The sequence below is a fragment of the Ambystoma mexicanum genome, chromosome 2p, assembly GCF_040938575.1.
Source record: "Ambystoma mexicanum isolate Mex_15411 chromosome 2p, UKY_AmexF1_1, whole genome shotgun sequence".
In the NCBI taxonomy this organism is placed as follows: domain Eukaryota; kingdom Metazoa; phylum Chordata; class Amphibia; order Caudata; family Ambystomatidae; genus Ambystoma; species Ambystoma mexicanum.
Genome location: NC_090923.1, coordinates 623,739,601 through 623,754,386, shown reverse-complemented (window position 1 = coordinate 623,754,386; position 14,786 = coordinate 623,739,601). Strand labels below are relative to the sequence as shown.

At 50.7% G+C, this 14,786-nt stretch overlaps 1 protein-coding gene across 3 annotated transcripts in view; it reads left to right on the top strand.

The window, feature by feature from the left end:
* Nucleotides 1–14,786, top strand: part of MST1R (macrophage stimulating 1 receptor) — a 524,743-nt gene that overhangs the window by 330,817 nt on the left and 179,140 nt on the right. For all 3 annotated transcript variants that reach the window (XM_069644143.1, XM_069644144.1, XM_069644142.1), the window contains exon 3: nt 12,903–13,091. In XM_069644143.1, the coding sequence (XP_069500244.1) occupies nt 12,903–13,091 (189 nt within the window). The remainder of the gene's footprint in view (nt 1–12,902; nt 13,092–14,786) is intronic.

The following is a 14,786-nucleotide window of genomic DNA, read 5'->3' as shown; positions in this document are numbered from 1 at the left end:
CGTTTTGCGCTTTTTCAGAGAGATTTATCTCATTTTTCGGTTTAATCGAGCCTGAAGCGCCACCGTTTCTACTGCCGATCAACGGGGACCCGTTTCGGATTTATCTACACCCCTCAAGGGTGAAGTTTTCATCGAGTTACGCTTCTTGGAGGATTCCAGAAGTTTCTGAGGCCTACCTCATGGACGAGAAGAACATGGCCCAGGAGAAGGGAAGCTCGACTCCCGGCAAACTGTTCAGGATCTGCCCTGGATGCAACCTACAAAATGTGTTCAAGGAGGACGAGCATTCGAAATGCCTTTACTGCCTCCACGAGGACAAAACGCACGTGGAGAAGGACTGTGCATTTTGCTTTAACATGACGGATCGGACGATGAGGGATCGCCGAACCCGTCTCCAACTGGCTGGAAGGCAAGAGGCCAGCAGGTGAGAAGAAGAAGAAGTCCGAGCAGTCTTCTAAGTCCTGTGAGGGTGCCCCGGCGACGGGGGCCCAACAGAAGGCAAAGCACCGTTAGTCCGCGAGCACCGGGAGTGCCGAACGGTTGGGCTCCTCGGCTGCCAGGCAGGGCGCACCTTCACCAGCACCATAAATTGCGAGCCAATGCTCTGACTCGGGGAAGAGAAAATCCGAGAACCCGGCTAAGCTTCTGGAGAGGCCCCGGTCGATCTCGGAGGAACCGGCCGAGGAGGAGCGAGGCGGTGACCCTCCCACTAAGGTGAAGGCCTCAAGCGCGCAAAGGTGGTGAAGGCCTTGATTTGCCCGGCTAAGGCCTCTATCGAGGGAGTCGCTGCGGTCCTGGTGAAGCCTGTGGAGGCTATACCAGTGGAGGCGAGCTCGGGGCCCAGAGTTTCCCTGCCTCCGAGGAGGGAATCCTCTTTTAAGCCCATCGAGAAGACCCTGGTGGAAAAAGAAGGGGGGGCCGGTGGCCGTTACGGTCATGGACACAACCTCCAAGGAGGAACTGACCGAGAATTTGGAAGAGGCCTAGCCCCACGGGAGGAATCCCGAGGAGGGGGACGACGAGAGCGAGGGTGGCAACAACGACGAGGTTCCTGTGGAGGAACAACCGTCGCTCCCGGCACGCCCATCGCAACCCGAGCCTCAGGACAACTTGGCGCCATTTTGACGGCAATCCAAGCCTTATGCACGGAGATGAGGACGAGACTGCCCCTACCCCCGACAGACGACCCAGCTGTACCGGGTCCGTCGGGAAGCCCTCCGAACAAGAGGAGGACAATTCATCCATTGCCCCTTCAGCCCTCATGGCCTTCTCAGCCTTTGTCGCCTTCACCGATCCCGAGGGACGACACGGGAACGGACACAGCCATGAGATTGGCTCCTTCCACGCCATGATTGCCAGGGCATCCAATCTTTTTCAACTCTGCCCTGAGGAGAAGAAGAAGGAAGGCTTCCTCTACCAACGGCACAAGGCCAAAAGGAAGACGGTCCTCACAGTGCCGTTGCTGGATGACATCTGGGACGAGGGACTTGCCCTCCTCAAGAACCCGTCCACGACACCTGCCAAGAGGGACCGGTACGAGAAGAAGTACCGGGTCCCCGCCGCCGCCCCGTTGTGTCTTAGGGCACAGCCAAACCCTGGATTCGGTCGTCTCAGCGGCGGCCAAGAAGAAAGCGGGGGGAGGGGCATCGGCTTCATCCTCAAATTCCCCACCGGACGGCGAGGGAAAGAAGCTGGATGCCGTGGGACGACGAGTCATCTCGTCGGCGGCGACGACGATTAAGGCGGCCAACGCCCTAGCGATTGTTGCCCGCTACGACAGGGAATTGTGGTACAAGATCGCCCCCCTATTGGACTTCCTCCCGGACGACAAGAGGGCAGAGGCCCTGGCGATCCTACAGGAGGGTGAGGTGGTGTCGGACCACGCCATAACTGTGGCCACGGACATAGCCGACACCGGTTTCCGCCAGTTGGGCAACAACGTTGGCCTTCGACGGCGGGGGTGGTTCAAGGAGACGGATTTCCGCCAGGACGTGCAAGCCAAGCTTTTGGACATGCCCTTCGACAGGAACAATCTGTTTGGAAAGACCGTGGATGAGTCGCTGCAGGCCATCAAGACCGACACGGAGACGGCTCGGGCCTTGGGACTTCTGCAGCAACGGCGGCCGCCCTTTCGGAACTCCGGAGGCAAGCAAGGTGCCTCAAAGGATTCGGCGGCGGCTCCTCGACCTACCGCCAGGCGGCCCGCTCCTCGTCGCAAGAAGCCTACAGGGGACGAGGCAAGTCCGGTGGATCTCGCCATCGTCGCCAGGGAGGCCAGGGCGTCAAGGCTGCTTCCAAGCAAGACTGAACCGGCCGTCGCGTCGGGCCCCGACTGAAGCACCCTGGTGGGAGGCCAGCTGACAAGGTTCATCAGCGTGTGGAAGTCCATCTCCACCGACCGTTGGGTGCTGGATGCCCTGGCCCACGGGCACACTCTGGAATTTCTAAAGAAGTGCCCCCGAATTCCTCCCATGGCCAGGAAGGAAAACCACGTCCCTCAACTACTGTTAGAGGTAAGGGCGATGATCAAGAAAGGAGCCATCAAGCTCGTCCCAAAGAGGCTCCGGGGCTCTGGGGTATACTCAAGATACTTCCTTGTCAGAAAGAAGGCAGGAGGTTGGCGTCCCATCCTGGACTTGCGTCAGCTAAACAAATACATTAAGGCACAGAAGTTCCGGATGGTCACCCTCCAGCACGTGCTGGGCCAGCTGGAGGAAGGTGACTTCCTATCGTCGTTGGATTTGGAGGATGCGTACTTTCACATTCCCATCCTAAAAGGACACCGAAAGTTTCTCAGTTCGTAGTCCAAGGGCGGCACTACCAGTTCAAGGCCCTCCCATTCGGATTGAAGTCGGTGCCCGGGGTGTTAACCAAGTGCCTAGCACCAGTGGCGGCACGGCTGCGCCTGCAGGGGATCAACGTCTACCCCTACCTGGAGAACACACAGCAAAGACTGTCCGGCTGCTCATGGACCTGGGATTCTCCATCAACTTCCCCAATTCCCACCTGGTTCAGTCGCAGGTCGCGCTGTTTCTGGGAGCCAAGCTCGATACAGTAGCGTAGTTGACCTCGCCGTCAGAGGAAAGAACGCAGGCCATCCTGGGCAAGGTACAGCGTCTGCTGGCCACGGACGTGGCCAGAGTGAGGTCCATCAAGTCCCTTCTCGGGATGATGCCCTCTTGCATCTATCTGGTGCGCCTGTGCAGGCTTCGGATGCGTCCTCTGCAGGATTTCCTCAACGCCCGTTGGACGCAAGCGACGGACAGCTTCAAGGACAAGATCTCACTCAACGAAGCATTCCACCATGCAATTCATTGGTGGGTCACCCGCGCGCCTCTCGCCGCAGGCACAGACTTTCAGACTCCAGCATACCAGGTGACGGTGACAACGGATGCCTCCCTGGAGGGGTGGGGAGCGCACACCGGACATCTTCACACAAGAGGCCTGTGGCTCCCGGAGGAGAGGCCACTCCACATCAACATACTGGAGCTCCGAGCAGTGTCCTGGGCCCTCAAGTCATTCCTCCCATCCCTCAAGGGCAAGGTGGTGAGGATCTTCACCGACAACACCACCACAATGTTCTACATCCGGAAGCAGGGAGGAACCAGATCCCCAGCCCTGTCCAAGGAAGCCCAGGATCTGTGGCACTGGGCCGTTGCCCAGGGGATGTTTCTGGTGCCTTTTGATCTAGCAGGGATAAAAAACACCATTGCCGATTCACTCAGCAGGGAGCTGCGCTCGTGCCACGAGTGGGAACTACGCCAGGATCAAGTGGATCATCTCTTCCGGCGATGGGGCAAACCCCAAATCGACCTGTTCGCGACGGCGACGATCTCCAAGTGCCAGAGGTTCGCCAGCAGGTTCCCCCAGCCGAGGAGCATGGGCGATGCTTTCTCGTTCCCCTGGGACGGCCTGTTCCTGTATGCATTCCCGCCGTTGCTGCTCAGGATCATCAACCAACTCAAGAGGTCCCGGTGCAGGATGATCCTTGTCACACCGAGGTGGCCGAGACAGATATGGTTCCCGGACCTTCTGGACTTGTCGACGTCCCCGCCAGTCAAACTGTCGGCAGACGCAGATCTCCTCTCCAGAGAAGGAGGCACCATTCTTCATCACGACCTGGAGTCGCTGAACTTGCAGGCCTGGCTCCTGCAGCACTAGAGTTGGAGGGTACGATATCCCGGCTGACTGCAGAGAGGTTCTTGCAAAGGCCAGGGCGTCCTCAACTCTCAAGTGCTACGGACACAAGTGGAAGAGGTTCTCTGTCTGGTACCGTGCACAGAAGATTAACCCTCCATGGATTTCAGCCCCTCAAGTGCTACCGTATTTACTGTCGATGGCCAAAGCTGGACTAGCTCACGCTTCCATCAAGATACATCTGGCAGCGATTTCCTGATACACCAGAACTGCAGGACAGTTGCCCCTGTGGTCTCATCGCCTGGTGAAGGAGTTTATGAAAGGACTGTTCCGATAGTTCCCGCCGGTGAAGGCCCCAGCGTGGGAGCTCAACGTGGTGCTGACCAGGGTCATGGGCCCGCCATTCGAGCCTTTGCATTTGGCTCTGTTGAAGTTTCTGTCGTGGAAGACAGCGTTCCTTGTAGCCATCACCTCTGCACGACACGTGGGAGAGATTTAGGCCCTTTCCTGCAAGCCTCCATACTTGACTTTCCACGAGACAAGGGTGGTGCTGAGCATGCACCCCTCCTTCATGCCCAAGGTGCTGTCGGACTTCCATGTCAGCAGGCCCTTGGTGTTACCAGTCTTTTTCCCGTCGCCTTCTTCGCCGGATGAGAGGACTTTGCACTCGCTGGATGTAGCCATAGTGCTAAAGTTCTACGTGGACCGAACTAAGAGTGTCGGAAGACATCACAGCTGTTTGTGAACTTTGGACCTGTGAACCAAGGGAAGGCTTTCTCTAAGGCGTCCATTTCCAGATGGCTCTCCAGCTGCATCATGCACTGTCATCGGTTGGCAAACCGACCATTGCCCGGCCGTCCGAGAGCCCATTCGACCAGAGCGATCGCTGCCACCACAGCGTTCTTGTCTGGTGTGCCCCTGCTGCACATCTGCAGGGCTGCTACGTGGAGGTCGACTCACGAGATTTTACTGTGTTGACTGGGATTCCAGGGAGGAGTCCAGAGTCGGCCAGGCAGTGCTGCGCAACCTGTCTGCTTAAGGTGAGCCTGGTGAGGAGGTAGGAGATGCTTAATGTTGAGTTTTATGTAATGCTTAATGTTGAGCCTTGCCACCTCCCGTGGTTGTGCATGTGTGTACTGCTATGTATTCTTATATTCATGAGCATGTGAATCCATGCCAGACCCTATGCTGGAGAAGGAACAAGTTACGTACCTGTAACTGTTGTTCTCCAGCATGGGTCTGGCATGGATTCACATGCGAACCCTCCCTCCTTCCCCTCTGCGACTCTTCACTTGGTCATACTGCCACTTTACGTGCTACCAAATCTGAGGATGGCTGCCAGGGGGTGGGGCTTAGGGAGAGGGCAGTCATTGGCTGGGGGCAGTATGACCCAGAGACCAGTGATTGGTTACTACTAAGAAAGACAGATCAGAAACGAAACTGATACTGATTTTTTCTTTACCGAGGATTCCCAGCCTGACGACGGGGAATATTCATGAGCATGTGAATCGATGCCAGACCCATGCTGGAGAACAACAGTTACAGGTAAGTAACTTTTTCCTTCTTATCTCCTTGAAGAGTAATTTGTATCTTGGCCCAGGGCTACTCAGCTCTACAGCCTCTTTGTTGAGCCATTTGCTCACTCCGTTGTGGGGTATTTAGATTACAGTGCACTATTACCCTTCAAAGCCCTGTTTCGCTGCTCAGTTTTCTCACCCCATCGTGGGGTAAATGGATTCTCAGTCCAACGTGGGCTATGGGCTTGCCTAACCTTGCTTTGATTGTCAGATGTGTTGGCCCCTTTTGGGCTCTTTGGATTCTCAGCCCGGCCTTGGGCTCTGGGCTTCTTAGCACTGCTGTGACTGTCGGGTTTCTCAGCCCCTCACAGGGTGAATGGAAATTGGTTATAATTCTCTTGTCTTCAAAAATGGTTTGACTCTAACATGAGAACCTGTAATTGTGTATCAAGAATAGTCATGCAGAATAGGTGAGGCTGTTGATGGTCGAACTCCTGTTTGAAGTGAAAATGGTTGTCCATGAAACCCTCCGTTAACGAGGTTAGAATGCAAATGCTACAGGGGCATGACGAATTACTCGGCCCTTCAAAAAACGTGCTCAAGCTTGCAAGTCCCACTGTAAGAGAAAATCAATCGTTCATCATAACTGTGGTACCTGTTTGAAATAGTGCGATAATGACTGCAACGCAGCAAAGAAGAACTTGCTGGTAGCAGTTAGGCAAGATCCTCCGGTTTGGGTTGTTGTAACACATTATAGATGGTTGTATAAAAAGGCAATTTCGTATGCAAAATATAAAGCTATGGAAAATCTTTGGCATTCCCTAAACCAAGCTGAGTGCAAACGATTCTCATGGAGTTTGGGGCATGGAAGCAGATGGGAGTAGAAAAACGTATTCTATGAAAGCTCTCCATGCCAATTTTCCTGAGGAGTTTTGGGCAAAACATTTTTCTGCCTTGTGTAGTGTCCTGGCAACAGAGCCGGCTTGGGGGGGGCACCACGGCCCCCCAGGGCTCCATTAGCCCCCGCACACCTGCTCGGAGGGAGTCTTTCAAAGGCTCCCCCGAGCTGGCGTTGTGGGAGAAGGCTCAGCAGGCAGCCTTTTACTGTAAGATGTGCCTGCGGCGGCGGGTGCATTTAAATGCACCCCACCGCTGCGGGCACGTTACATAAGAAAAGGCGCCATTAGCCCCACACCACGGCAGCTCGGGGGAGTCTTTCAAGGGCTCCACCGAGCTGGCGTAGTGGCAGAAGGCGTGGCAGGCGCCTCATTGTCATTGAATGAACCTGCAGCGGCACGCGCCCTAGTTAACCTCCTCTCCGGAGCAAGGAGGTTAAAAAAAAAAACGTGGCCCATCCTGGTCCTGGCCCTGCCCCCTTCCGCCCCGCCCCCTGTTAACCAGGTGTGCGAATTCGCCTGGTGCGCTCCTGCCCTTAAAGCCGGCCCTGCCTGGCAAGGACCTGGTTAACAGAGACTCGGAGCTCCGTCACATGGGCCAATCAGCAAGTGTGATGTTCGAACATGCACAGTCAAGAACCCGGTAAGCGGCAGTTGGCTGCAGGGAAAGGAATAAAGAAGGTTCAAGTTGCTGGAGGCTCCGGTCATTTTTGCAGGCCCGGGCCTGCTTGTATGTGCATGTGTGCCTGCATTCCCTGTGCATGCTGCCCTCGAATGAGGGATACATTTGAAAGAACTCAGAAGAACAAGGCACCTTGAATGGCTGAGAGTCTAGAACTGGCGGCCGTGATCCTGTCAAAACCGATATAGGAGGCCATGTAATTCCTGGGAAGGGCTGCTTACATTTCAATGCAAATGAATTAAAGACCCCATTGAATGAGTGGTCCTGGAAAAATGTCCTGGGTGACATTTACAAGCATTATCTTCGTGGAAGTTAGCAAAATTGGTGCTATTTTTATTAAGGGGATCCAGAAAACAGTTTGTTACCGACCGTCTCACTATTAGATGATGTTAGTGAACTCTTTCATAAAGAGTATTACACAGTAACCCTTTGGCTTGGTCGCGTATCTCTTTCCCATTAACTGAAATGCAGGTGGATTTCTTGAGGGACTGGGAGATTACTCAGCATGCTTTACATTTGTATTTGCTTACTGGTAGGTTTTTCGTAGGTTATGGGTCACCTATTTACTTGGCATGGACCTTTTGAGTGCCTTTTGATTGTGCCAGCAGAAGTTATTTTTTGTTACTTTTATAAATTAAAGGCACTTCTATGCCCTTAATAGAAATATTCAAGGCTCTCCATACCCATCTAAAATTTAGAATTCATTATGGACGGCCTGAAGAATTATCTACTCCATTTTGTCCAAATAAAGAAGCGCAGCGAGGGTGTATTCTTCTTGCCTTCTTGCTTTTTAATCTTTATATCAATGATCGTAAGTGCGAGATGACAGACACTGCAGATGTTCCGATCATTGTTGGACACCTGCATTCAATATTACTCTGTGTGGATGTGGCTGTGCTGCTGGCCTGACCCCAAAGGCTTGCAAGTCCTGATCAGCTGATTCTCACATTTTGCAGATTTTGAAACTGCTAGATCACATCCCCTCTGCACGAGACCACAAGCACAACCCCAGACATGTTTCAGCATTGTTACCGTAGAGTAGCTTGGGTCTCCAACCCCAGCAGGCATGGAAGCCACGCCTGGGCATACCCGCCCCACTCTGGGTGAAAAAGCAAAACAAAAGATATGATGGCTGGAAGATTTAGAATTGAGCATTGAGGAAATGAGAACTGCACGCACTCATTGACTGCAAAAAATGTACAGCAAGGTAATTGACCAACTCAAGTCAATGGAAAGACTGGCTACTAAGTCAAAGATTTTTAAATGTCTAGATACATGTGTAACATTTGCACATGAGTTCAAGCAGGTGGGCATTGTGAATAACAGTTGTCTAGTTAGAGATCTGTGTCTGAAAGGCAAAAACATTTGGATTTCCTTTATTAACCCTGGACATACTTTGATATATGGCACTCTCCTACCCATAGATCTTCTTACAAGGGGTGACCTCTGTGGTTGAATGGATAAGGCATCATATCTACTATTCTGGCCTCTGCTGCAGAGGAATGCCAATGGTGGAATTTAGCCCAAATCATGGACATCCTATAGCATGTCGTCACACAGCCCTTGACTCTAATGATGGCAAGCTTTATTGTACATTGAGGCAGAAGAATTTTGATAAATTGTGTTTCATAGCAAACACACGCGCACACAGCTTTTTGTAATTGTCAGTGCCTTCAGTGGGTCTAACTCCATTATAGGTGGGCTCTGTTTGCCACCATCACAGCCCTTCCAAACAGGCCAATCAAATTCCGATCTTTCTTGGTGTCAAATAGTCCTACTGCCAAGTCCAGTGCTATGTTATGAGATGCAGATATTTGAGGCTTCACCAGGGGATGATTGCACTACAAATTGTATGGCCGACATCATAGTTGAGGCGGTTTCCTTTTGGAGTACATTAGAATTTAGGTCACCAACACATTTTCATTATGGAGATGTAAGAATGCCATAGATAGTTGTGGTGAGGTTATTGAAGTATTTTTTTTCCAATCATTCAGTAATGTCAGCTTTGAATCTGGGACTCTCTAGACCAATTACTTACTGGACAAACTCTGTTCTTTGCTCGTTGCAAAAAGTCCCAGACTGCTCCATTGGAATAGCAATGGGTGAGGTCTGAGACGGCGATCCGCCTGCCAACCAACAAACTAAAGTGAAATGGACCTGTGCAGTTTTCATATGGCAGGAATTCTTTCAACCAAAAATGTCATGCCTCCTAGAACCGTGATAGTGCATTTAGTTAATCTGGGTATTCCTGAAGAAGCCTCCAGCCCTAATCTGCCAATCCCTGATCCTTTTTGCACTCTGTGTACACTGCGTCCATTGCAGAGTTTGAGGGAGTCAAATTGAAAGATAGGCAGCAGCAAAGTGAGAACATGCAAATGTTGGCTGTCTTCAGAGATTAGTGGTAGGAGTGTGGAGAGGTGGTCATGTTGTGCTTTAAGTCTTTCCATTCTTTCTTATTTCTCAATATGCATTGTTGGCCTAACATTGTAGAAGATAGCATATATCACACTATGTCTGGTCACACTCTGCAAGGGCACTAACAGCTATGGAGAAAGCACAGAATAAATAAAATAAAATAATCAACTCAGGATCTGCAAATTCTAACCCCCCTGCAAACTGCTCACCAATACTTCATATTCCAACAGAAGCATCCCTCACTCTTAGATGGAGAAACGTAGCCTCACGCAAAACGTAGCTATGAAATAGCCTGCCTAACACCAAATTTCAACTTCAGCATTACCCTGCTGGCCGGAATGTGTGTGGGGCAATCTACTATATTCAAATCATGCAATGTTATACATGCAATATTGTGTCAATGAAGCCCAAGGTGAGTGTGTGTGGGCCTCGTAACATCCCCCATTTTGGCATTTCTTTTTTGCCTCATAAATATTGTTAGTGCTCCAGTGCACTTAGTAGCAGTCCTTCTCCTGAGCCTGCAAACTTCCTTGTAAAGACCTATGCCCACCCCTATACCGCCCCCCCCCTTATTGGACACCAATGCATGCATCTTGTTACATCGTGGGTCCAGGGCCTCATTGCATGCCCCCAGCCTCATTTACCAGGGAAGCCCAAGATGAGTTTGTGGGCTTTGTAGCATCCCCCATTGAGACATTTATTTTGCCTTTGAAACATTGTTAGTGCTTCATTGCGCTTAGTAGCGGGCCCTCTCTTCAGCCTGCAAACCTCCTAGTAGAGACCTATTCCTGCCTCCCAGGCCGCCCACCACCCCTCTGATTGGATGAAGACACATCCTCCCAGTGCAGTCCCTGCCTGGGCAGCCCATCAGCTAAGGACCCAAAAGCTAAGGGCAGCTCTCAAAGAAGCAGCTCCAGTCCATGTTCACCTGCAAAGCTAGCCTTCAACCAGCAGCGACTGATAAGGTAAGTGTGGTCTGGTTGGGGAGTACAGCAATTACTTGATTCCAGTAAAACTCTACCACTGTTATTACCTTACATCGCACAGCACACACGTCTAGCTGACTAATAAGTAGTTTTCCAAACACTGCTGTGTCTCTAATGTAGGCATTTTCTATTTATTGTTGTGTCTCAAACTTAGGCATTTTCTGTCATGCTGTGTCTCAAATGTAGGTGTTTTCGATGTATTGCTCTTTATCAAATGTAGGTGTTTTCTATTTATTGCTGTGTCTCAAATGTAGGTATTTTCTTTTTATTGCTGTGTCTCAAATGTAGGCGTTTGATTTATTGCTGTGTCTCAAATGTAGGCGTTTTTCTCCCACTACTTGGCTATCTCAAATGTAGGTGCTTCTCCATCGGTGTAGCCCATCTCTGTTATTGAGCCTTATCTCGCATTTATCCCATCTGAGTTAATAAGCCTTATCTTTCAATTAACTCATTTGGATTTAGGGTGATTTTAACGCAAGCGATTTCATCGTATGAAAAACCTGTGAAAACTAAACACTTGCAAAGCATTTCTCTTACACATCATTTGAGCATGTAAAAAGTGACAATTTCCACACAATGGCACCATTGCACAATTAATACTGTATTTACCTTTCGCTAAGGAGAGAAGCCTTTGCTCGCTATCACTAAACTGAGAAAAATGATTACTGGACATTTAGCACCTGCAATCCTTCCAATGGGAAGCGCAGGACATCCCGGCAGCCCCCAAACCCATTATGCTCCACAAGGGTAGTGGGGGATACTTGTACAGTATAATAATCCAAATGAAAGAGGTGCTCATTTTGAAGGTATGTGTTCCGTGCATGTGGTTTTGTCAAACGTCTAATTCACCGTAATGTCACATTCAATGAAAATAATTTGATGGAATCTGCCCTTCCCAACCATCTGTTTTAGGGAGCCATATCTTGCATTTGGTCCATCTGTGTTAGGGAGCTATGTCTCGCTTGGAGGGGCTGCGGGCCACATGAGAACATCAGCCTTGGAGGAACCCATGGGGGTGGTGATTGCTGCACAACAGAATGTACGACAGGGGAAGGTATATGGGCTGCATAGGGGGTAGGAAGGGCGCTGCCACTAAATCGCCCTACTAAAAACTCACCCTTCTGCATACACCTTCTCAAACACGGAACTAAACATGACCATACCTCTAGAGCACAACAAACCACATGCACTTCACAACACCGCAACTACCAAAAAAACCACACATTGGGCCTCATCACGAGTCTGGCGGTAACCCTTAAATGCGGCAGTAGCGCTATTACCACCGCATTTAAGGGTCCGCCAGATCATGGCTTTGGCGGATTTCCCCCCAGGTACGAGCTGGGGGGAAATCTGTGGCAAAATTGCCGATTTTCGGTGCGATTACCGCCGGCGGGAAATCTGCCGGCGGTAATAGCGCACATTTTGGAATTCCCGAATGGGCCCAATGGGGAATGGGCAATAACCCTTCTGCCAAACCCGCGATCCGGCACGAATAGCGCCGGGGAGTTTGGCGGTAGGGCTATTAGTGCCGGCACTAATAGCGCCGGCGTTACCGCCCAACTCGTGATGAGGCCCATAGTCTCGCCCTACACCACATGGTGATTACCAACCGAAAAACACAGCTACGTTCAGTGAACGGTGTCACCCGAACTGAAGCTGCTAACAGCATATCACAGCTCTCTTGCTCTTTTCTCCCACAGTCCTACTAACTTATCCCCCCCCCCTTTGCTTTACAGATCCGCCAGAGCACCAAGAGACCACACAGGTGGCAACAGTGCACGGTATAAGAACCTATAACATATCCTAACTATTTTCAAATAATCCAAACGTGCAAAATGTCTGTGATTCTGGAATGTATCATTCAATGCAATGAATTAGCACCAAAGCTTACCCAACCATCCCAACAGGCACCCTTTACCCATCTATAGGAACTGGCATCGCCTTATCGGACCAAGACTGGAAGTGAAGGAGGACTTTCTCGGTTTCCGATCCCATACCAGAACTGTCTGCTTACCTAGCCTCAGATATACACCAGAGCTCAGGATTTCAGCTACCACATATGAAGCTAGCCAGCTCCACATGGTTGTGTAAATGCAGATGTACGCCATTCAAATAGCATATTGTAATATGAGTTCATCTTATTTGATAATTTCCTGGGCCAACAACACTCCTTTTAGCAGAGTCCTAGACTTTTCTAGATTTTTCTGTGCCCAGTGATGGCCTTGAATGCTGCAGCCACTACACTTTGCCTTCTTTTTTCTCACTGTAGGTGGACATCACAGGGACAGGAGTGGATCAGAGCTGCCGGAAGAAACCCACCCTGGTCACCCCCCCTTTTTACAGACTGGACCTCAACAATAACCGAATGAAAGATGTCCTGTTTACCGCTCTCTTCGTCACCCCAATCAGTCACTATACCGTAGCTCATTTGGGCACCTCTGATGGCCGTATTATGCAGGTAAGCATTGGACAACTAACACTAGAATTTATGTGTAGACATGCAATGAACAAGGGCCTTGCTTGGAGTTTTGATAAGCGTTTATATCAAGGTTTCTCATATGTTTAATTGTTATGGTGGACTGCACCCTCAGGTTCGAAGGAACCTAATTCGCGTCTGCTTGGACATCAGGTGGTCAGACGCCTAGGCTTTTGCGCGTTACCCTGTTCTAGCTCCCGGTCTCCTGCCTTCTCGGAGCAATGCTTTGCCAAAACCAATGAGATCTCAAGTGTTTGCTACACTGGATCACACTGGATCCAGTGGAGCCAATGATACTGTTCAGCTCTTCAATCTTTGCAACACCCACGCTTATTGGTGCGCACTTGATGTGTGGAACAGAGCTGGAATGTGCGCTCGTGAGAAGACATTGACTAATCGTTGAGTCTTCCACTTTGCAACCAGTATAACAATGTCCTGTTTCCGATGACTGCAGGTCTCGCTGTTCAGTAAAGGCTTGTTATTCCACATCTGGACAGGCAGTGGTAGGAGCAGAAACCTGGGCCAGAATGCCTGCGGACTGCCGGCGCGTTATAAACATATAAAAATAGAAATAGAAAAATGGTAGAGAGTGGGGCCGATAAACCCATTGCACGGTCAGTCTCCCCACCCCCCACCCAGACACGGTGTCTGAGCCTTGGGCCCTTCAACCATTTCTGTGGAAATGGGCCCCAGAGCAGCTGCCACATGTTGGCAGTCTTATGACACAGAAACCTACTGGTAATCTGCAGCTATTAAACACCTCACGACTTTTTTTTTACTTCATTATTAATTTAATCACTCCACGGGTACCTCAGACTGTATTTCCGAACTGTAAGGCAAGGGGGCCCCACAAACATCATCAAGAAATGTTCCCCCACCCGCCCTGACACATCTATAACCTGCCCCGCCCCCTTAACTCCCACAATTCCCCTGAGCCCAGGAGGCTGCATGGCTATTTCGCCTTCCTTGTGCTCATTAGTTGCATTAGAGGCCATTGACATGCAAAATGCCATGCTAATTATTGGCGGTGTGAGCCATCTAAAAGCGGAGTCCAGCAGTTAAGGCTTTGGCTTCATCATAGAGGGTCTGTTGGTATTGCCTGGGCAGGCTTTTGTGCTTGTGTGTTTCCTGCTGCTGCCGCACGTAAATGATTGTCTAAATGATTGTCATCAGAAAGATGCTTTCTGCCTCAAAATAGGAGGACCTTCAGCCCTCCCAAGCCAGGGGCTGGCACCGCCCAGGGTAGGAGGGGGAAGCAGGGCTGGACTGGGAACCAAAATGTGGCCCTGGACATTTCTTTTCAAAGTGGTCCCATATTTTGCCAAAGGAGCAGGCACAGTGCGTGAGCCTAGCCTTTCAAAGCAAGCAAACAAACATATAGATTGTACCGGATGTTCGTTGACAGATCACTGCTCTGCTTACACAGTTACACCTTTTGCTCTGCTGTCAGTATTTGGGGGGACTGTGTGTATTGCTACCTACTACTGTGCCTCTAAAGACCCTGCAGCCTCTTCAAGAGAAATCCTGGCATGATGCAAAAACAGCTGCATAAATGCATGCATCAATATACCAGAGGAGCCACCAGCGCAGGCTCCCAGGATGACTTGCAACATACGCCCATGGCACGGCCTACCCCTGGCCAAGGCCGGGCACCTGTTGAACTACTCATTAAACACT